Source organism: Schistocerca gregaria, chromosome 6, assembly GCF_023897955.1.
Source record: "Schistocerca gregaria isolate iqSchGreg1 chromosome 6, iqSchGreg1.2, whole genome shotgun sequence".
Taxonomy (NCBI): domain Eukaryota; kingdom Metazoa; phylum Arthropoda; class Insecta; order Orthoptera; family Acrididae; genus Schistocerca; species Schistocerca gregaria.
The window spans coordinates 418,009,411-418,033,697 of NC_064925.1; the positions used below are offsets into that span (position 1 = coordinate 418,009,411).

General features: G+C 40.4%; 1 protein-coding gene across 1 annotated transcript in view; it reads right to left on the bottom strand.

The window, feature by feature from the left end:
* The window catches only part of LOC126277970 (dynein beta chain, ciliary-like), a 694,172-nt gene that overhangs the window by 409,378 nt on the left and 260,507 nt on the right, over positions 1-24,287 (bottom strand). Inside the window, exon 14 of the mRNA XM_049977623.1 lies at positions 1,455-1,603. Coding sequence (XP_049833580.1) covers positions 1,455-1,603 — 149 coding nt within the window. The remainder of the gene's footprint in view (positions 1-1,454; positions 1,604-24,287) is intronic.

A 24,287-nucleotide genomic window follows, 5' to 3' on the forward strand; every position in this document is an offset into this window, starting at 1 on the left:
AAAAATCTGGAAACAAAATTTTTAGTTCCCTAAGGCTACATGAAACAGTGTGTTATGTATAGAGAGACCACACATTAAAACAAAGTTCTTAGGGCACAGACGAAAACCTGAAAATGACCATTACTTTATGCAAATGCCCTATAGCTAACTCTCAACAGAGGTTAATGTAATATATATATGCAAACATATGAAAAGACTGGCTCATTGTCATTGAATTGTAAAGTGATTGATCAACCACTGAAATCACTTGCACTCATTATCTGGCACTATTTGTTCATAGTGATTTAATGCAAAACACTGTCATATATTTAGCCATGCAGACGACAGATGTATGTTAAAATTTGTAAAAAAAATCATACAAAAGTGTAATTCACCTATGAATTTGGTCTCTCACAAGACAGTTATTCAAGAAATTTTTGAGCACTGTTCATTGGTCATCAACAGAACAGATGGAAAATATTGAAAGAGAAATGAAAACTTCATTTCTGGTTTCTCTACTCGCTGGACGAACATCATAGACATACTCAACAAACTGCAATGGGAGACATTACAAGAACGGTTCTGGGCATCACACAGCATTATTATTATTATTATTATTATTATTATTATTATTATTATTAAAATTCTGAGAGTCCACATTAAAATATGAGTCAGACAACATAGGCATTCTTCCAACTTCTTTTGTCACATAATGAACAATGGGTTTATGCAGATCACTATCATTATTCTTTCTTTCTGGCCACAATTTGCAAATGAAATACAGTGAGGAAATAACCATTTGAGTACACTGTATATACCCCCCTCCCCCATCAACATGGTATGGTATTATGGTATGAAGTACTTATAAATGTTGATGTATTGTTAATGAGAAATTTATAGCTGTGGTAATATCATAAATCTGCAGTACTAATATCCAGAGATTTAGATAATTTTTGAAGAACTGGATAATAAAAAAATAAAACATATTACAAGTGTCTACAGATTCACAGCTTCCATTCATATGCAACTGGAAAATAATGACAAAATCACAAATGGAATTAAAAACTGCATATAATACCATGTGAGTTTGAAAAGGGTTCTGATATGATATTTTGTTTCTATCTTGTAATAAATAAACGGCTCAAAGACATTCTACAACTGGGGAGCCAGAATCTATTTTCTCATTTACGTATGCATTTTTCAGAACTTTGTTTGGGGTTCATGTTTCAGAATTTGTCTTCTGTTAGTCAATTTGTAAATTTATTAAATGATATATATTCACCATTCAGGAAAGCAATTAGAAATAGCCAGCTACTAAAACACCTAAAATAGACGTATCTTTTCAACATAATGTCCTGTGAAATAAACTGTTTACAGTAAAAATTACATAAAATAGATAATTATGCAAACCAGTAACATATTTCTAGTATTTCTGCTATGCAAAATTCATCTCTGTACAGTTTCTCTATACAGACCTTCGTTGCTTCCATAAGCTGCTTCCAATGACGTTCCCTAATTGCTGGATTTTGTAGTTCTGTCACAGCTCTCAAGGATGTTAATAAGTTCTTCAACGTACCTTCCAGGCTAATGTAGGCATCCCACACTCGCATCTCTTTGTCTAGTCCTGTAAAATGGATATTTCAATAAATTAAAGTCACTGCCATATCAAGAAATTTATTGTATCTACTTTGTTTTGAAGTAATGTACATAAATATTGGCTTTTATGATCCATCACTGAAATACACAAGCTCAATAGACAGTCTCTGAAAAAGATGTGCAGAGGGCCCAGGTGAAGCTGCTTACAATATAATGATTATAGCCACAAATGTACATTTTATTGCTTGGTGATGATCCATAAGAACTTGTGTGAATACAACCGAAGCTCAGCACAAACTGAATGTTTTCTGTAAAATGTCATGTATAAAATACTTCTATACTTCTGTGTTCTATCTTTTAGCATCATTTTGTACACTCTTTGGCAAAACCTTATTGTCTGTCACATAATACTGTAAAGACATTGTTTCCAAATTTTGTGAGGGGTATATTGTAAAGGGACACCCTCTTCTAGTGTTACCTTTCCTCAGCAGTAGACAATACCAAAAATAATTTTTTTTTTAAACAGGTTAATATCTCAACTGTTGTACCTAAAAGAATTACATATGATTTTGTGCATGATATATTATATTTTGGGCTAACATGTATAAAAAGAAATTACTTAATTTTTGTTGTTAGAATCGATATATGCTAGTTCTGTATGTACTGTTAAAAATAAGTTTTTTTTAAACATTTGAAATTACGAAATATCTGGCACACTTAAAATTCCTATTATATGATGTTTACTTCTGGATTCATTTATAAAATGCTGATATAAATTGTTGGAGATTCATTTGTCAAGAAAATTTGTGAACTCTCTGGAGTATTGTTACTACCACAGAGTGGATTAGGGGTAGCGGGCATGCTTCTGATGTGATCAGACATGTTTTTAATTTTGGCATTAACAATGTAATGTTCAGGTTTGCTGAAGTGGAAATTGTGAAGACAGAGTGATATAGAAAAATGTGAGAGAATAAAATCAACATAAAAGCAGAAGTTACTGCTCAGGCAATTCTTCAGAAGTTATTACATCAATTAGAACCATGAGAACCTTCAATGTCAAAAATTTCAGCTTCAAGAATCTGTCCCTAGACATGAAGAATTGGAGCCAAGTACGAAAAAAGAAGATAAGTAAAATGGTTATCGTAAATCTTCTTCCTCCTGAAGCTTATTAAAAGAGTTAATTATGAAATCAGTGAAAACCAACAAATGATATGAGGGAAGGCAGATTACGTGGTCATCATTTATCCCTATGTAGATCGGGATTCAAAAAATATTTTCACATTCAGAGGAGAATGGTAGTGAACGGAACCTCGTGAAAAGATCTTGTGCAATGAAAAATGCCTTTTTGTTTCAATGATTGTGAACCCAGTTTGTGTATCATATTGTGACAATCTCTCCCTAATTTCATGATAGTACAGTACAAGCTGCCCTTGTTTGAACATTGTCAATGTCCATTGCCAATCCTATCCTCTATGGATCCCATACTTTGAAGCATTATTCCAGTAAAGGATGGACAAGCATATTATATGCTGCCCCTTTAGCAGACCTGTTGCATCTTCTAAGTATTCTGCCAATGAAATGCAGTCTTTGGTTCACCATCTCCACAACATTTTCTATGTGGTCATTCCAACTGTTGTTTGTAATTATAATATCTAGGTATTTAGTTGAATTGGCAGCCTTTAAATTCATATGATTAATCCAAATTCATATGATTAATGCTGTAACCAAAATTTAATGGTTTCGTTTTAGTAGTCATGTGAAGGGCTTCAAATTTTTCATTATTTTAGGGTAAACAGCAACATTTCACACCATACTGGTATCATACTTTAATCATTTTATAATTGATTTTGAAATGATGAGGACTGTACTAGCCAGTGTCTGCAAACAATATAAGTTCTTCCTCGGGGACCATCAGAAGCAGTTTATGTTTTAATCAATGACTTTTCATCAATTACGTTGCACAGCTGAGACAGTACTCACTTGTGAGAAATAGTGTCATAAACTTTCTGGAAATCTAGGAATATGGAATCAATTTGAGATTACCCAGCAAAAGCACTTATTACTTTGTGTGAATAAAGAGCTAGCTTTGTTTTACAAGAATAGCAGCAGGCAACAAATGCTACTTTGCCACACTACCCATGCTTAGCAGCTCACTTCTATCATGAAAACTGTTGTGACTCGCCGATCTTTCAAAGTGCCACCGCACAGTTAAGTGCGTCCTCTACATGCTACGGTGTCTGCCAGCCATTCAGCAGCAGCGCCACCTAAGCAGCCAGCCAGCCTGCAGCCGCTAGACTCGGACTCAGTTATGATTTGACTGTTAAAGTGTACACAAGTCTTACTTTGTTTACTTGATCTGTGACTTTCATGTATTGTGTCGTCCTTGAAATATATTTGTTCAACTTGAAATTATAACAACTGGCAAGGAGGCAGTGAATTTTTCTTTTTCATCATTGACCCACAGGTTCTCATGGCTACTTTAGAGCAACTATTGCAAGGTCTTATAAAACAGCAAATGCTTCTCAACAATGCAATTCGTGATTTCGTCGCGGCATCCAATGTAAGGCGTCTCTCATCGTTGTCTCTACCTCCTAACGATGAGACGGTGGAAGACAGGTCTGATTACGAAAAACATCTTCAACAGCACTTCTTGGCATTTCATGTCATGGATGACCAAACATGTAAGTCTCTGTTCCTTTCATGGATTACACCTCAAATGTATCGGTTGTTGTCGCAAATGGCTCCTTTGAAAGATCCTGCGTCTTTGTCCTTTGCTGAAATGTGCACACTTCTGTCTGTCTATTTTCAAAAGCATACACATATGGTGGCCTCTCGTGTTGCCTTTTATCATTGTCAAAAACAACCAAATCAATCTTATCGCGCTTGGGCTGCTGAACTTCACGGCCTCAGTCAAAAGTGTCAATTTGTTACTGAAGTTCACAAAGAATCCTATGCTGATTCTGATTCTATGGTACAGGATGCTATTATCCGGTCGGCGCCCAACAAAGAAGTTAGGAAGCGTGCCCTTCAATTGGCAAATCCAACTCTCGATGAAGTCCTATCCATCACTCAGTCTTTTGAAATTTCTTGCGCCGCTGGAGTGCAAATAGAGGCATGCGGTGACGTCGAGGAAGTACAACCTCTGTACACTGTTGAGGAAGCGTGCGGCATGTCCCTGCCAGCCGACGTGGCCTCAGTACACTCCCAAGTGCAGCCTTGGCCTAACCGTAAACAAACCTCTAAGAAACTGCAGCAAACCCCGCAGCAACTTGCTTCATGTCTGCAGTGTTTTACGAAACATTCACGAGAGGATTGTCCACAATGTTGGGCCGTGCGTCACAAATGCAAAAAAAAGGGTCATGTGTCATCCGGTTGCAAATCTGACCACATACATGATGTTCAAGAACAAGATGCTGATTCTGTGTTGTTTGCCCATTGTACATCTTCCCTTTCAGGGAAGTTATTCCTCACTGTCCAAATACTTGGTCGGGATGTTCGCATGCAGGTGAATACTGGTTCTGCTGCCACTATCATCAATTCTCAGACATATCTTCAGTTGGGTTCTCCAATCCTGTCACCTGTCACTAGGCAATTACAGACTTACAATTAACAGAAGATTTCTCTCTTGCGACAATTTGATGCTGAGGTATTTTACAAATCTGTCATTCGCACTGTTCCCATATTTGTGGTCAACCATAGTAATGAGGAGAATCTTTTTGGTTTCGATGCCTTTCACGTTTTTGGGTTCTCCATAGATGACTCTGTCAATATTGGCTCTGATGCTATTCCTTATGCTCAATGGAATTCCTTGTCGACGACATTTTCGTCCCTTTTTTCTCCTGGGTTAGGCCGTGCAAACGACTTTGAAGCTCATATCACACTCAAACCCAGTGCTCGGCCTAAGTTTTTTCGGGCTTGCCCTATTCCTGTGGCCCTTCGTGATCGGGTCAAACGGGAGCTGGATCATCTCACTGCTTCAGGGGTCTTGCTTCCTCTCACTTCCAGTGAGTGGCCTCTCCTGTCATTATCGTTGCTAAGCCAAATGGTGATATTTGTCTCTGTGGCGATTTCAAAGCCACTGTAAATACTCAATGCATCATCGACAGTTACCCTATGCCTCAACCTGAAGAATTGTTCCCTAAACTTGCTGGAGGCCAGTGTTTTTTTAAACTTGACCTGTCAGTAGCTTATCATTAACTTCCTCTCGACACTGCTTCCCGGCAATTCCTGGTCCTTAACACGCCTTTCGGCCTCTATCAATACCAATGATTGCCATTCGGGGTTGCCAGCACCCCTGCTCTCTGTCAGCGATTCTTAGAACAATTATTGTTCACTGTCCCTGGGGGTATAAATTGCATGGACGACATTGTTGTTACTGGCTCCACCACTGACGAAAATCTTCAAAATCTCCGCACACTTTTTCAAGTCTTACAGACTGCCAGACTTAAAGTGTAATGTTCAGAAATCAAAATTTTTTCAGACATCTATCACGTATTTGGGTTTGAACTCTCAGGATGGTATTCGTCTGCTTCAGCAAACTGTCGCTGCAATCGATGCCCTTCCTCACCCTACATCTGTTAAGGAACTGCAGGCCTTCTTGGGGAAAATAGCATACTATCACAAGTTTTTCTGTCTGCTGCTTCAGTGGCTCAGCCATTTGCATTGCCTATTGCATAAAAATGTGCCTTTTCACTGGTATGCGTCATGCGATGCAGCTTTCCAGAAACTGAAGATTATGCAGTCCTTTTCTGACAGTTCTGAACAACCCATTGCTTATGCCTCCAGTTCTGTGCAACCCATTGCTTATGCCTCCAAAATGCTCACGGATGCCCAACAAAAGTATTCTGAAATTGAAAAAGAAGCTTTGGCTATTATTTATGCTTTCATAAGTTTGGTGTTTTTCTCTATGGATCCAAATTTCATCTTGTTAAGGATCACAAACCACTTGTTTCCTTGTTTCATCCATCAACATCACTTACTGACAAGGCTGAATACTGCCTCCAGCGTTACTTGTCTCATTTCAATTATGACATTCATATCCGGCAAACAGCTCAACATGCGATTGCTGATGCACTGTCTCGTCTTCCCACGGGTCCTGATCTGGCATTCAATAGGGACGAACTTTTGCGTTTCCACCTGGATGTTGCCGAGCAGCGGGTTGTGGATGGGTTCCCCATGACTGGGGACCATCTGGCAGCTGCTACGGATTCTGACCCTACCCTCTCCTGGGTTTTATGCTGTACTCAGAAGGGTTGGCCATATTGTCCGTCCGCTAAGACTTCTGATCCGTTGCAGAACTACTATGCTTTGTGTTACCACCTCTCTGCTAGGGATGGTGTTATCCTCCTTTCCACCGAAAATGCTTCGCTGCGTGTTGTACCTGCATCTTTGCATACTTCTGTCTTGCGCCTCCTTCACCAAGGGCAATGGGGTGTCTCTGGGCCAAAATCTCTGGCACGCCGTTACATGTACTGGCCCAGCATCGACTCTGATATCGCACACATGGTCACTGCCTGCGGCCCTTGTGCGTCACAAGGCCGCCGCCACAAAGTCATCTTTGTCACTGTGGCCTTCACCTGAGAAGCACTGGGAGCGCATTCATACTGACTTTGCGGGACCTTTTTTAGGTACTTATTGGCTTCTCGTTATTGACGGCTACTCTAACTTTCCTTTCATTGTCCTTTGCACCTCGCCTACCACTGCGGCAACCACCAATGCTCTAGCTCGCATTTTCTCTTTAGAAGGCCTTCCCTCTACTCTTGTTACTGATAATGGTCTGCAATTGGACTCTTCCAATTTTGCAGATTTTTGTGCCCGTCACGGCGTCATGCATTTCACGGTCCCTCCGTTCCATCCACAGTCAAACGGTGAGGCTGAACAACTGGTCTGCACATTTAAGGCTCAGACAAGGAAACTCCTGACTTCTTCTGCTGCTGCTGATGTGCTTCTCCAATTTCTGGCTTCTTACCGTTTCACTCCCATGGGCGACCACAGCCTGGCTAAGCTCTTACATGACCGACAGCCCCGCACGCTACTTCATCTTCTGCAGCATTCCACCTCATGGCTGCAGGTACCTTCGCTTGGCCGGTTCACCGCCGGCGACCTTGTATGGGTACGGGGATATGGCAGGTGGCCAAAATGAGTCCTGACCGCATGTTACGACACCGTGGCCAACACCTGTATGGAATCCAGATGGACACGGGTGTTGCAGTGTGTCATTTGGACCAGCTTCGGCCTCGTGTGCCGGCAATGCCTGTTCCGGATGCTGCTACACCACCTTTGGCTCTACCTGGCGCTCAGGATCCTGGAATCTCTCATTACCCACCATGCAGTCCTCTCACCATCATATCGGTGCCAGCACAAGACCGAGCGAGGTGGCGCAGTGGTTAGCACACTGGACTCGCATTCGGGAGGACGACGGTTCAATCCCGTCTCCGGCCATCCTGATTTAGGTTTTCCGTTATTTCCCTAAATCGTTTCAGGCAAATGCCGGGATGGTTCCTTTGAAAGAGCACAACCGATTTCCTTCCCAATCCTTTCCTAAACCGAGCTTGCGCTCTGTCTCTAATGACCTCATTGTCGACGGGACGTTAAACATTAACCACCAACACCACCACCAGCACAAGAACTGATGTCACCAGGAGATGTGCCCATGCAGGAACCAGATGACCATCATCTGTCAGAGTAACTCTACTCGCCTTCTTCTCCTACGGACGCGGACACATTGCCCATGTCTCCTGTTATAACAACCGGACTTGTTGCAATGGGCAGATTGGTGACCGGGGCCCCAGCAGATTCGACCACCACGTCTCCTGTCGTCTCGACCTGCTATCATTGGAGACACTTCCGTCCGTATGGGAAGCCTTCTCCTCGAGACTTTACGGCCAGTCAAACAACACCTATGGACATTAGCAATCTACAGGCCACCTCCATCAAGACCTGTGCAAAAACTTCAAAGGGGGGAAAAGTGTTGTGACTTGCCGATCTTTCAAAGTGCCGCCGCGCAGTTACGCATTTCCTCTACATGCGGTGCTGTCTGCCAGCCATGCAGCAGTAGCGCCACCTAAGCAGCCAGTGGCTACTAGACTCGGACTCAGTTATGACTTTACTGTTAAAGTGTACACAAGTCTTACTTTGTTTACTTGATCTGTGACTTTCATGTATTGCATCGTCCTTGAAATATATTTGTTCAACTTGAAGTCATAACAAAAACCTGAAATCCTCATTTACAAAACAATTATATGACCAGTTGTTTTGTATGGTGCTGAGACATGGACCATGACTGTGAATGAGGAAAGGATCTTTAGCATTTAGGAGAGAAAGGTTCTGTGTAAAATATACAGCCCAATATACGTTCAAGAAGGCTGGCGCATCTGTACAAATGCAGAATTAAAACAACTTTTTGAAGAACCAGACATTGTCACTACTATTAAAATAAGAAGACTGCGATGGGCAGGACACATGGTCAGTATGAAGGAAGACTGAACGTGTAAGAAGATTTTTGATGGCAAGGCTGGAGGCAGATGATGGAAGAGATGTCCCAGAAACAGATGGATGGACGTAATTGAAGAAGACATGAAAAGCTGGGTGTAGAGGATGGAGATGGAAAGCCAAGGACTGGATAGAATGGCAGGATATTGCAAATGCAGGCCAAGGCTCTCCAAGGGCTGTAGAGCCAAGTAGTAATAGTAGTAGTAGGAGTAGTAGTTTGTTTTATGAGAATGATATTTACTGAATCTGTGCTGGCTATGTGTCAATAAATCATTTTACTCCAGGTAATTCATAATGTTTGAAAACACTTATGTATTTCAAAACTCTTCTGCAAACTGATGTTGGTGCTATGGGCCTTTAATTTAGCAGATTACTCCTATTTCCTTCCTTAAGTGTTGGTGTGGCTTGTGCGACTTTCCGCCTTTATGTACAGACCAGACTTTTTGTTGCGCGAGTAGTTGTATGTGGTTGCTAAATATGGGGCTATTATACCAGCATACTCTAGGCAGAGCCTAAATGGTATACAATTTGGAGCTGAACACTTTGCTACACTTAGACTATCTACTTCTAAGTAGCTAATGTTGGTAGCTGTTCTTGATTTAAATTCTGGGATATTTACTGCATCTTCTTTGGTGAAGGGAGTTTGGAAAACCAAATTTAGAAACTCTGCTTTAGTGTCACTATCATCGGTAACATTATAATTGCAATTGCACAGTGAAGGTTTGATTGTGTCTTGCCACTGGTGTACTTTACATATGGCCAGAATCTCTGTGGATTTTTTGGTCACATTTTGAGGCAGTCATTAAGGAAACTATTAAAAGCATTTTGCATTGAAGCCCCGACTAAGTGTCGAGCTTCACTAAAACATCCCACATTGATACTCTTTTTTATTTTTATTTTATTTTATTTTATTTATTTATTTATTTATTTTTTTTTTCAAAAATATTCATGTGGAGATCTAGAGGTAAGAGAATGCAGAACAGGGGATCACTGCCAATGTACAGCATCAAAATGCATGCACATGGTATGAAAAGCACACTGAAAGACAATTGAGTTGGTGGATACGGAAGATTAGATAAGATTAAATTAAATTAGCTCCAGTTTTTGTTCTACAGACCCATGAAAATCATGGGTGTGGAACAAGTCAGCAAGTGTAACATAAAAAATTGGAATATAATACTCAATGCCCTGATCATTTGTGAAGAAATTATCAAAATAGGTGAAAAAATCACAGTAAATATTTACAGAATTCATACCCTGTCATAATGAACATAGCATGCACTTTTACAAATTTATCACACACAAAATACATGATCTTGACTCTTGTAACCAAGTGCTGTCAAAACTGATATCCATCAGAAATATTTACTTAAGCTGGTCTAATAGTCCCTGTTAAGATATTCATCTAAAGAGTAGAAGGAGTTGCCTATCAACAGGTCTTTTAGACTCTGTTTAAATTGTGCTTTATCTGAAACAAAGTTTTTAATAGTTGCTAGCAATTTATTGAAAATGTATTTTCTTGAATATTGAACCCCTTTTTGGAGCTTGGTAAGTGATTTTAGGTCTTTATGAACATTGTTCTAATTTCTATACTGTTGTAACATTAAGAAATAAAAAAAACTGCTGGTTGGGATGGAATACCCACCAAAGTTATTGAAGCAGTACACAATAAAATTGCAAACCCACTAACTCAGATAATTAATCAATGCTTTGAAGAGGGCTGTTTCCCTGAGATACTGAAATATGCTGAAGTCAAACCACTCTTCAAGATGGGATCACAACAGATCATGTGAAACTATCATCCAATCTCAATTCTCCCTGTCATACCTAAAGTATTTATAAGACTTGCTGTTGCCCAAATCCAAAACTTCATAGCAAAATATTCTATTATTCTAAACAATCAATTTGGTTTTCAGCAGGGAAAAAGCAACATAGATGCAGTGAACAGTTTCACTGGGAAAATAAGTACATTGTTACCTAAGAGAAATAAGCTGAGAGGAATTTTCTGTGACATCAAATGACATTTGATTTTGTAAAGCATGAACTGCTCATTTACAAACTATGAATTGCTTATTTACTAACTTGAAAAGTATGGCATTAGGGCAGTGCCCTACAATGGCTTAAACCTCAAGCAGGTGTGCTGTTGTAAGAAGTACAACAGCAGCAGTTTTTATGCCTAATTGATGCTGTAACCTTGAGCTATTGCACCATTGCTGCAATGTATTTCTTTGTTGATGTTTTCTTGCCAATGTTAAAGTGGCTTCAGTTCATTTTGTTTGCTTTCTCAGTTTTTTTTTCTGAATTGTAAGCAACAACATGTCAAATATTGTAGAAAGTACAATGTGCACCTGCTGGTGTGACAGTTGCAAGCTTAGTTGCAGCAGCCAAGCAGCCATTGTCGAGAAGAAAGTGTACTAAAAAGTTAAGTATGCTTTTTTTTATGCACATTAAATGTTACTTCGGTTACACCGACATCTGAAATCTGAATGTATTTATTGATTTCATTTCTTTGCTGTTTTGTTCCTATTCAAAGGGTGTATCAGATGAAGAAATACACAAGCTATTCTAAGAAGGTGATGATAAAGTCCATCCAGACTTTTCAGACATGGAGGAAAGTAAAGTAGATTTGACTGATGAAAACACTGAATAGGACCACGGTGGCAAATCTCAACTTGAAGATGAGGATGGTGCTGATCCCGAAGAGACAGCAGATATACAAGGGTTCTTTATTGAAAAGACAGTTTCACATAGGTGTAAAAGCAAGTGTGCTAAAACATAAAAAACCAACATAAACAAATATTTGCACATTCCACCAGATCCGAAGAGAAAGGTGATGGGTATAGCTGAAGAAGTAAGCACTTTTTTTTAAAGTAATTGACCCTGACTTTATTGAAGAAATCATAAACTACACAAATAACTATATAAATAAACAGCGAGACACACAGCAATTCTCGTACAAAAGAGGTAATAAAGTGATGAAATACTGGGTGTGTTTGGGATTTTTTTCTTTGAACAGGAAGAAGAAAATGCCATCATGCTGATATATTAGAACTCTGGGCATGTTACTGCTTAGGATTGCAATGAGCATAGGTTTCTTTTTTTTCTATGCTGTGTCCGGTTTGTTGATATAGAAATGAGGAATGACAGGAGAAAAACTGATAAGTTGGTTGCAATTCGTACAGTATTGGATCCTTTTGCTGCTAACTGTCAATGTTCTTACAACCAGGTGAAGTCATCAAGATAGATGATATGCTGCACCCCTATGGAGACCACTGTAAATTGATTCTGTACACACCCAGCAAACCAGTTAAATATGGGACAAAAATGTTTTCTCTGTGTGATGCGAAAACATTTTATTGCAGTAATCTGGAGGTTTATTGCGGCATGCAACCAAAGGACAATCTCACGTATCTAATGCTGCTGAGGACATAGTGAAAAGACACGTTCCACATCATTAGGAAGTGTCGTATTCATGATCTATGGAACAAGTATTAATCTAATCTAATCTAATCTAATCTAATCTATGGTGCCTATGGAAAATTCTGACAGGAACCTTACAACTGACAATTGATACACAACCTACCTAATTTCTGAATATTTGCTGAAGACGACTATCACTTGCATTGGTACAATGATGAAGAACAGACGTGAAATTCTTCCAGAATTTCTCCCAAACAAAAGAAAAGAAATTGGAAGTGCAGTGTTTGAATTTCAGTAGGATAAGATCTTAGTTTCATAAGTTCCTTGCCAAAAAAGGGGTATCATACTTTTGTTTGCTGTGCATGACATGGTGACAGTGGATGAAGAAACCTGAAATCATAGTTGAGTATAACATGACAAAAGGTGGAGCTGATGTTGGAGCTAAAATGTGTGCTGATACATCATTTCAAGAATTACAAGGAGATATTGAACATGGTGAATATGAACTGCTTTCTTCAATAAATATCATAGTTTGTTCAAGACAAGTTTATTTTTCCTGACAAATGACCATGTTGTAAATTTTACAATGCGCACCGGTGGATGAAGAAACCTGAAATCATAGTTGAGTATAACATGACAAAAGGTGGAGCTGATGTTGGGAGCTAAAATGTGTGCTGATACACCATTTCAAGAATTACAAGGAGATATTGAACATGGTGAATATGAACTGCTTTCTTCAATAAATATAATAGTTTGTTCAAGACAAGTTTATTTTTCCTGACAAATGACCATGTAAATTTTACAATGCGTACCGGCTCATGTGACAACCGTAGGCGCACCTACCAGAGGATTAAATTCTACTTATCAAACAGAAAGCAAAGAGATAGCATCTCTTTAAATGGTGCACATTATTTTTCTGACTGGAAAAAAAAAAATCTCAGGGTGCTTCACAAGGCTCCATATTAGGCCCAGTCCTATTTCTCTTCTATGTTAATAACTTACTACTAAATATCAGCTCCCCATCACTTCTGTTCACAGATGGTACTTCTTAGTTGAAAATCAGGATTTGGAAAAAACACCCAAAAACTGTGATCAGTGCCCTCAGTACCTTAGAAACTTGGTTCCAGGTAAATGAGTTGAATATAAACACATATAAGACACACATGATGCAATTCAAAACCAAACAGTCGAAATGTGAGCAGATTAAGATTGTTCACAACATCCACAATATGGAAGAAGTTGACTCAGTCAGATTCTTAAGTTTACATGTAGATAAAAGTTTGAGCTGGCAGGCACACACAAAATACTTAGCAAACAAACTGATCAGCTTTGCATTTGCAATGCAAATATTATCAACTGCAACTGACATGGGCATACAAAAAGTAGCATGTGCAAGCTACTTTGAATGTATTATTAGGTATGGTATTGTTTTTTAGGTAATTCGACAATCATATGCGGATACTAAAAATACAGGAAAAAATCATTCAAAATTTGTGCACTACAAATCACAGAGAACCACGTCGTCCATCATTTATTAAACTTAAAACATTACCTCTGTCACCCCTATACATATATGAGATTATTATATTTTTGTACATCAAACATGAATTAATTGACAGAAACCATTTTGTCCATTCACTTAATACTATAAACAAGCAAAAGTTTATGCTCTCTACTCATCACCTCAGACTGTATGTCCAGGGACCTCAATACATGGGAATGAAAATTTGTAATAAATTAAAAGGGAACAAGTTCATGCAGATGAATTTAGGTCCACTTAAAAGAAAACTACATGAGGTACTGGCACCAAAATGTTATTACTCAAAGGATGAATTCATGCAAGACAAATATCCTTGAAGTCTTATTATTTATTGTATATACTGAATCTTTTTGACTATGGTATATTTTATAAATATGGATGAATATTAGTGTGGAATTGTGGAAATTTATGCTTTGGCCAGCGTAAATTATGATGGGTGTAACCTAAGCTTATAGTATATTCATATACTGACAATAGTTCAGTAATTGAATGACTGTTAAGCAAAATTTCTTCAATCTTAATGTATCACAATTAAATTTTCTGTTCTACTATTATTTAAATATATGCATGAGACTAGTAACTTTTAATACTTAAATATTCACACAACACTATTAGTACATGGAATAATTAGAGGTGTCACTTACTATCCTTAATTAAAAGTAAATCAATTAGATATTTCACACACATGCCATATTTTTTGACTTTATAATAAAAATTATTTTTATTAGAAAACGCACACAATACTATTGAACACGCAATATTATCACTTCACTTCTTAATTTATTTTACTCTTTTTACCTTTTCTGCTTGAACTGAAGATCAGTAGGCAAGCAGAGTGCTGAAAAATGGTTAATTTGAGTTTTTTGTAATCTCAGGGAAATTTCTAACTGTCTTCTCACCTCACGAGAAATTCAGAATAATTTGATTTAATCTCGTGAGTATCGCATTGGAACTGTACGAGAAAATGTAGTAAAGAAATATCTATAAATTTTTAAATTGGACTGCTGTTACAAAATGAAAGCAGAAATGTTAAGTTAAACAATTATTATTTAATGAAGTAAATAATTTGTACAGCAATCTAACATTTTGTGAATAATTCTCACAGTTTTGAACATAACAAAGAATTGTGCCACATTTCGGTGCAATACTTGAAAATTACAATAATCTTAGCCCAAGTCTGGAGCAAAAGAATAAAGTATTCATTGTTGTTGTTGTGGTCTTCAGTCCAAAGACTGGTTTGATGCAACTCTCCATGCTACTCTATCCTGTGAAAGCTTCTTCATCTCTCAGTACCTACTCTAACCTATATCCTTCTGAATCTGTTTAGTGTATTCATCTCTTGGTCTCCCTCTACAATTTTTACCCTTCACGGTGCCCTCCAAAGCTAAATTGGTGATCCCTTGGTGCCTAAGAATATGCCCTACCAACCGATCCCTTCTTCTGTCAAGCTGTGCTACAAACTTCTCTTCTCTCCAATTCTATTCAATACCTCCTTATTAGTTATGTGATCTACCCATCTAATCTTCAGCATTCTTCTGTAGCACCACATTTTGAAGGCTTCTATTCTCTTCCTATCCAAACTATTTATTGTCCATGTTTAACTTCCATACATGGCTACACTCCATACAAATACTTTCAGAAAAGACTACCTGACACTTAAATCTATACTTGATGTTAAAAAATTTCTCTCCTTCAGAAACACTTTCCTTGCCACTCCCAGTCTACATTTTATATCCTCTCTACTTCGACCGCCATCAGTTATTTTGCTCCGCAAATAGGAAAACTCATTTACTACTTTAAGCATCTCATTTCCTAATCTATTTCCCACAGCATCACCCAATTTAATTAAAGTAGATTCCATTATCCTCATTTTACTTTTGCTGATGTTCATCTTATATCTTCCTTTCATCTCTGACAGAATTACAATGTCATCGGCGAACCTCAAAGTTTTTATTTCTTCTCCATGGATTTAAATTCCTACTCCGAATTTTTCTTTTGTTTCCTTTACTGCTTGCTCAATATACAGATTGAATAACATTGGGGATAGGTTACAACCCTGTCTCACCCCCTTCCCAACCACTGCTTCCCTTTCATGCCCCTAATTCCTAATAAGGTCATATTAGTACTCGCAATTGGCGATAATAATAGAATGATTAAATGATTTCCCATCCGGAATACAAGTTTAGTACATTCAATCAAAATGGAAGGAACCTTGAAATTTTCTCGGGTATTCAGCCATTTAGCATCATCCAAAATATTATTAGGATCAGTCAAGGACGACTTAGGACTCCGGAAACCGGGAGTTTACAGTATCCCTTGCCAGTGCAGGGAAGTGTATATAGGCCAGACCATCCGGACGGTACAGGATAGATCTAGTGAACATAAATGCCACACAGACAATGCACAGCCAACCAAGTCTGCCATGGCAGATCACTGCAGCTCACATGGACATTACATGAACTATGATGGCACAAAGGTGTTACAGAAATTGAACAGCTTCTGGGATTGCATCCTCAAAGACACAATGGAGATCCAGCTGCATGATGAACTAATAAAGACAGTGGTTTCCAGTTAAGCAAAGCCTCAGATCCAACTTTGAGTATGATTAAAACATAACGACAGTCTACACGGAAATCCACTCCTGTCAGGACACCTGAAGAAGATGAAGAAGAAGAAGAAGAAGAAGAAGCATTGTCACTATGATGGCAGAGTTCCGCAAGTGGCTGTAGTTGCGGAAGGACTGCAACCCATGATCTGTCACGGGGCGCTGTGCTTCCCCCACCACCCGGTGCCGCCCTTCTCCCACCATCAGCCGCGGACCATTCGGAAGTGCCCAGGTGGAGGCTATGGGAGAGGGGCCGAGATTATATGAAGTCACAATCCACAATCCATCAGAGATCAATGAGATTCCAAGAATGCCTGAAGATGGCAAGAAGTCAGCTTGCTGAAATATTGCACCTTTTGGACGAAGGTACCCGGCTGAATAACAGAGAAATTTTCAAGATTTCTGTATGCTGTAAAAACCTCAGATCCCACAAAATGTAAGAAAATAGGAGTCTGATAGTGTATGGTGCTGTTGGAAAGGCGTGTGATTAACAAAGAGGAAGAAGAGATGAGTGCGCATTCTTATATAGAGCAAAAAAAGATGATAATTATGTGCCACTCTCATTGTTCAGGGTATACATATTTGGTGACTTGCAACACATTTCATTGACTCAGTGGTTAAATTATGTCTTTAAACCTTAATATTCTGACAGAAAAAGAAAATAGTATGTTACTGTGTCGCGGTCAAGGCACAATATTAAGTGTAGTACTATTATTTATTAGTGTAAAATCATTGTAACGGTATTATAAATTTTGTACGTGTCTTGTATGCATGTCTTGTATGGATTGCAAATGTACATCATGAGATGAATGAAACACAATTCACAATTCCTAGTAATGACGCTATGTGTTGAGCTATAGGTTGGAATTAGAGGTATATTGCTTGCAACAAATATGATTATGGAATAAATATGCAGAAAAACAATGGTTTGAATATGATGTTTTTTTGAACAGCTTTGTATATGATATTTTTGAATTTACACCGCAAATGAGTCTTATTACGCACTTTTGCAAGCTAAAAACTTTTGTTTTATTTGACAAGTTACCCCAGAATATGATCTTGTATGACATAATAGAATGAAAGTAAGCAAAGTGCCCAAATTTTTCTATATTTATATCTCCTAGATCTGTCATAATTTTCACTGCAAATATAGACTTGTTTAGGTACTTCAGCAGTTCTATTGTATGCCCTTCCCAAGTGAATTTACAAGCGACTTGTAATCCCAGAAATTTAAAAATGTCAACCTCTTTGATCTGCATGTCTTCCTATGTTATGCACATGGTGAAAGAAATCTCTTATAGTATCTGAACTTCTATATTGGGTCTTTTCAAAGTTTAATGACAGTGAATTAGCTTTAAATCATTTATTAATGGCAGTGAAATTTAGATTAGTGGCAATTTCTAAATCTGTACTTGACTTGTTACTTATTGCAATGTTTGTATCATCTGCAAACAAAACAAATTTAGCACCTGGCAATGTAACAGATGAGAGGTAATTAATGTACTCAAGAGAAAGGTCGTGTATTTGAACTCTAAAATTTTGCTGAGGATGCTACCATCGAACTGTTAATTGACTAGATAATTTCTTACTGAGAAAATTTGGTTACCAGTAAAGTCTGTGGTAGTTAAAGGGACATAAATGAGCTGTAAATTAGATAACATTAACCAGAAATAGTTAAAATAGGGAGAGGTTCACTAATCAATGTTCTAAGAGAAATTTATAAAGAGTAAAGTTAACTTTAGAACAATCATTAAATTTCATCCATCTATTGCCCATATTTTGTGTGTGATGGTTTATAATTTTACAGTTGCTTTTCGTCAGTGAAAACAAATAATGGTAAGTCTCACTACACAGTTAGTCCAATATGCCTTAGGTAGAATGTTACAGCCAGAAACTTAAATAAATCATAGATATTAATTGTAATTAAAACTATGAGGGACATGATGTGTCTTACCAAGGCAAGACCTCCGATCTTTGATGAAGTTGATATATTGATAACAACTATAAATTGATACACACAAACTAAAATTACCTGGTTATAACAGTGCCACATTTAAATGAGTCGCAAAATATGAATTTTAAACTGGTACAGACTTATTCAGGCAACAATTAGTATCCGCTACATGAACAAAGGTCAACATACACATATGCAGGAAGCACAGTCTATTCCAAAATTTTAGCACAGTGATAAAGAAGTTCACCACAATGAAGGAGATATAATAGCAAGCTATGTTTCCAATTATGGTAATGAGTAAGTGTCACTCAACTCAAAGCACATTTTGTGTTGTTGTATTTGACAGAGCACAGACTTTTGTGGACAGGAAATGATTTAAAAACATTTATCAGAGACCAGGTAAAATAACAGTTAAGGAAATGTATATGGACGCTTCCAGCTTACAAGGTAACACCAGCAATGCTGTGATCTCTCCATGGAACACAGTGCACCAGAAGAGGAGCACATGGAGCAACCCCTTGATCTATGCTGCCACAAGAAGGAATAGACATCAGAAACATCAGTTTCATGTATGTGCCAGTGTTCTGCACTAAGTGTCAGGCAGATCAGTCCAACATGTTCCACATCTACATGTAAACCGATATTCTGCAAACCGCCATGAGATGCATGGCAGATGGTATGGCCCATTTTACCGATTATTGGGGTTTCTTCCTATTCCATCCATGTATAGAGCATGGGAAGAATAACTGCTTGAATGCCTCTGTGTGTGCAGTAGTTATTCTAATCTTATTCTCATGATCCCTATGTGAGCGATATGTAGGGGATTGCAGTACATTTCTAAGATCATCATTTAAACCTGGTTCTTGAAATGTTAATAGACTTCTTATTTATTTTATTTATTTATTCTCCATAGATACTATACACCTGTCTTCAAGAGTCTTCCAGTTCAGTTCCTTCAGTACCTCTGTGATAGTATCCCTTGGATCAAATAAACCTGTGACCATGCATGCTGCCCTAGCCTGTATATGTTCAATGTCTCCTGTTAGTCCTGTTTGGTACAGATTCCAAACACTTGAGCAGTTTTCTAGAACTTCTCACACGAATGTAAGCAATCTCCTTTGCAGACTAACTGCACTTCCCCAGTATTCTACCAATAAACTGAAGTCTACTGACTGTCTTACCAATGACTGAGCCTACATGATCTTTTAAGAACACAATTTTACATTTCTAGAAAGTTACCAACCTCTGCCCCACTTTGAAATCCTAGCAAGATCTGACTGAAGATTTTTGCAGTTTCTTTCAGCTAGTATTTTATTATACACTGAAGAGCCAAAGAAACTGGTACACCTCTCTAAAATTGTGTAGCGCCCCCACCAGTACAGAGAAGTGCCCCAACATGACATGGCATTGACTCAACTAATGTCTGCAGCAGTACTGGAGGGAACTGACACCATGAGTCCTATAGGGCTCTCCATAAACCCATAAGAGTATGAAGGGGTGGAGATCTCTTGTGAACAACATGTTGCAGGATGTAATGGGTCACCCTCCTCTATTATTATTATTATTACTATTATTATTATTATTACTTAGAAATAACCTATACTATGTATACTATCGATTCTCTTATAGGTGAACATTATACCTGTTGTGATAGTGCCACGACATTTAACAGTGCCGCCACGACAGTATGCGCAAACGACGACAGAGGCGCTCCGCAAATTGGCTGAGCGCGGGAGCTCCACCTAGCTACGAACGGCGCCGGCCGCATGTCACAGCACGGCAATCGAATACGAGAGACTGAGTTATAATCATGTGGTCAGCTATTATTTCTAAGAGAGAGTGTTGAATATCCACGCAATTATTGTGATTAAAGGTTATAACACTTTTTGGCGACGAGGTCGGGATATTTTCACTGCGTTGTGGATTTGCGTGTTCGTGACAGGGCAGACATGGAACAGCTTATGCAAGCGCCCATTGAACAACAAACACAGCTGACGGCAGCAATTCAGGCGTTGTCGACGTCGCTTACTCATCGTCTGTCTTCCTCTTCTCCGCCTCCATTCCCTCCTGACGACGAGGCCGCGGAAGACTGGGAGGATTATGAGAAGCGTTTGTGGCAACACTTCTTGGCTTTCGGCGTTGTCGACGCTCCTATGTGTAAGTCGTTATTTCTATCTTGGATTTCCCCTCGAGTCTATCAGCTGCTATCTCAGTTAGCCACTCTGCGGGAACCTGCCTCCCTGTCCTTCCAAGAAATGTGTGACTTATTGTCTGACTATTATCGAAAAAACACCCATGTCGTTGCCGCCGGTGTGGCGTTCTACCGGTGTCGTAAACAGCCCCATCAATCTTACCGGGTTTGGGCGGCTGAACTACACAGTCTGAGTAGGAAATGTCAGTTTGTCACGGACACACATCATGAGTCTTATGCTGATTCAATGGTTAGGGATGCTATTCTACAGCGTGCTCCTGATAAAGAAGTTCGGCAACGTGCCCTACAACTGCCAAACCCGTCGTTGTCGGAAGTTCTAAGCATCGCTCAATCCTTTGAAGTGTCTCACGCTGCTTGCGCGCAAATAGACGCGTGGTGTGATGTAGGTACTGTACAGTCAACTCTCGACATGGGCAATTTGTCTGTTTCACAGGAGAATGACAATGTGGCGGCGGTTCACTCTAGTCAACAACGTCGCGTTGGGCCGCAACGCTCGCAGCGAAACCAGCAACCACAGAAGCTGGTTCGTTCCGCACTTCCTTCTTGCCCCCGTTGTTTTGTACAGCATGACAGGGCAGCGTGTCCAAAACGTTGGGCCATGTGTAATTCATCTAAGAAAAAAGGCCACATTGCTTCTGTGTGTCAGTCCCCTTAAGTTCCTGTTGACGAGGACGAGGTGTCGGACATGGATGTTCACTGTGTGCTTTCTCAAACAAATAAGTTGTTTGTTACTGTTCGTGTTCTGGATAAAGACGTCCGCATGCAAGTGGACACTGGCTCTGCAGTAACTCTCATTAATTCTCGCACGTATTTGGCGTTGGGCTGCCCTCCTTTGTCTCCAGTTACGCGAAATCTGAGGACTTATAATAAACAGAAAATTCCTATCATAGGCCAGTTTGATGCTTCCACTGCCTACAAGTCTGTTGTTCGGCCCCTCACGTTTTATGTGGTGGATCATGCGGGCACTGAAAACCTGTTCGGTTATGATGCTTTCCAGTTGTGCGGGTTCTCCATTGATGATTATGTGCACCTCATATCTGAGGATATTCCGTATCAACAGCTGGATGGATTGTGTTCTGAATTTTCATCCGTGTTCTCTGCTGGCCTGGGTTGTGCCAAGGATTTTGAAGCCCACATTACTCTTAAACTTACGGCTCGCCCTAAGTTTTTCCAGGCACGCCTTATTCCGGTGGCGTTGCGTGCACCTGTCAAGGCTGAGCTAGACAGGTTAACAGCTTCAGGGATTCTCCTTCTGGTTACCTCCAGCGAATGGGCATCGCCGATCGTGGTGGTTTCTAAACCAAACGGGAGTCTGCGATAGTGTGGTGACTTTAAAGCCACTGTCAACGCTCAGAGCCTCATTGAGACTTATCCTCTTCCCCGTCCTGAGGAGTTGTTTAGCAAGCTCGCTGGGGGCCAGTTCTTTTCCAAACTTGACTTATTGGAGGCGTACCATCACTTGCCATTGGACGCTACTTCCAAGGAATTTCTCGTTATCAACACTCCTTGTGGGTTGTATCAGTACCAGCGGTTACCATTTGGCGTCGCTATCCATTTTTCGGCGGTTTTTGGAACAGCTCACGGCTTCCGTTCTCAGCTGCATAAACTATCTGGATGACATTGTTGTCACGGGGGCCTCCGCTGAGGAACACCTTCGTAATTTACGTTCACTGTTTCGGGTTTTGCATTCGGCTGGGTTGAGGTGCAATCTGGACAAGTCACAGTTCTTCCAACCCTCCATTGAGTATCTTGGTTTCCACTTGTCCCGTGAGGGTATACGTCCTCTACGTCAGCACGTTGCGGCCATTAACGCTCTACCCCGGCCGTATACGATCAAAGAACTTCAGGCGTTTCTAGGCAAGATTGCTTATTATCACAAATTCATTCCATCTGCAGCGGCGGTAGCTTATCCTCTGTATCAGCTGTTACACAAAAATGTCCCCTTCTGTTGGTCCGATGGGTGTGTGCAGGCTTTTGTCCGCCTGAAGACTCATTTGCAGTCGGCGCCTTGTCTTGCCACATTCCGTCCGGGTCAGCACTTGGTTCTGGTGACTGACGCGTCACAGTGTAGCCTAGGGGCTGTTCTCACCCATCGGTATGAGGATGGGTCGGAACGACCCATCGCCTATGCTTCCAAGACCCTCAACGAGGCGCAACGGCGTTACTCTCGAATCGAAAAGGAGGCGCTCACTATCATTTATGCTCTAAAAAAATTCAGCGTTTTTTTGTATGGTTCTAAGTTTCACCTCATCACCGACCACAAACCGCTGGTCTCCCTGTTCAGCCCATCGGCGTCGCTTCTGGATAAGGCAGCTCACTGCCTGCAACGTTGGGCCTTATACTTGTCTCGTTTTCATTATGAGATTCACTATCACCCCACGGCCCAGCACGCCAACGCTGACGCATTGTCGTGATTGCCGATGGGCCCCTACCCTGTTTTCGATCGTGATGAACTCCTCTGTTTCCACATTGATGAGGAAGAACATCATGCGGTCGAGGGCTTTCCACTTACAGGTTCGCTGGTCGCGTCGGCTACTGCGCGGGACACGGTCCTGCGTCGGGTGATCGGTTTTGTTCAACAGGGTTGGCCAGACAGGACCAAGGGCCGGGCATCGGATCCCCTTCACAATTACCAGGCCTTGCGCCTTCATCTGTCTGTTTGTGATGGTGTTGTTCTTCTGGCCATGGATGGCGCATCTCCGCGGGTCGTGGTGCCAGCCTCTCTTCGCAAAGGTGTTCTCAAACTGTTGCACGAGGGCCATTGGGGTATTTCTCGGACTAAGTCCCTGGCCCGCAGGCACGTTTATTGGCCCGGTATTGATTCGGACATCGCCCATATGGTTGCTGCATGTGGCCAGTGTGCTCAACAACTGGCGGCACCTCGTACAATGCCCTCTCCGTGGCCTGATCCAGCTCAGCCATGGGAACGGGTGCACGCCGACTTTGCTGGCCCCTTCCTCGGTACTTATCGGCTACTGTTCATTGATGCCTTCTCGAAGTTTCTGTTTGTTGTTAGATGTCCGTCACCCACCACTGTGGCGATGACACTGGCTTTGTCCAAAATCTTTGCGCTAGAAGGTCTTCCATCCACGATCATCACGGACAATGGCCCACAGTTCTCTTCGCAGGCCTTCCGTGATTTTTGTACTGGACAAGGGATTCATCATGTTACAGCACCTCCCTTCCATCCGCAATCGAATGGGGAGGTCGAGCGCCTTGTCCGCACTTTCAAATGCCAGATGAAAAAATTCCTTAGTGATTTTTCCACAGATGACGCTCTGCTGCAATTTCTGAGTTCTTATCACTTCATGACTCTGGGTGATCGCAGCCCTGCTGAACTCTTTCATGGCCGCCAACCCCTCACTCTACTGCACCTGCTTCACCCTGTCAGGCCTTGTGCTGTGTCCCCTAGTGCGGGAAAATACTCGGTGGGCGCCGACGTGTGGGCACGAGGGTATGGATCTCACCCTAAATGGATTCCAGGGGTGGT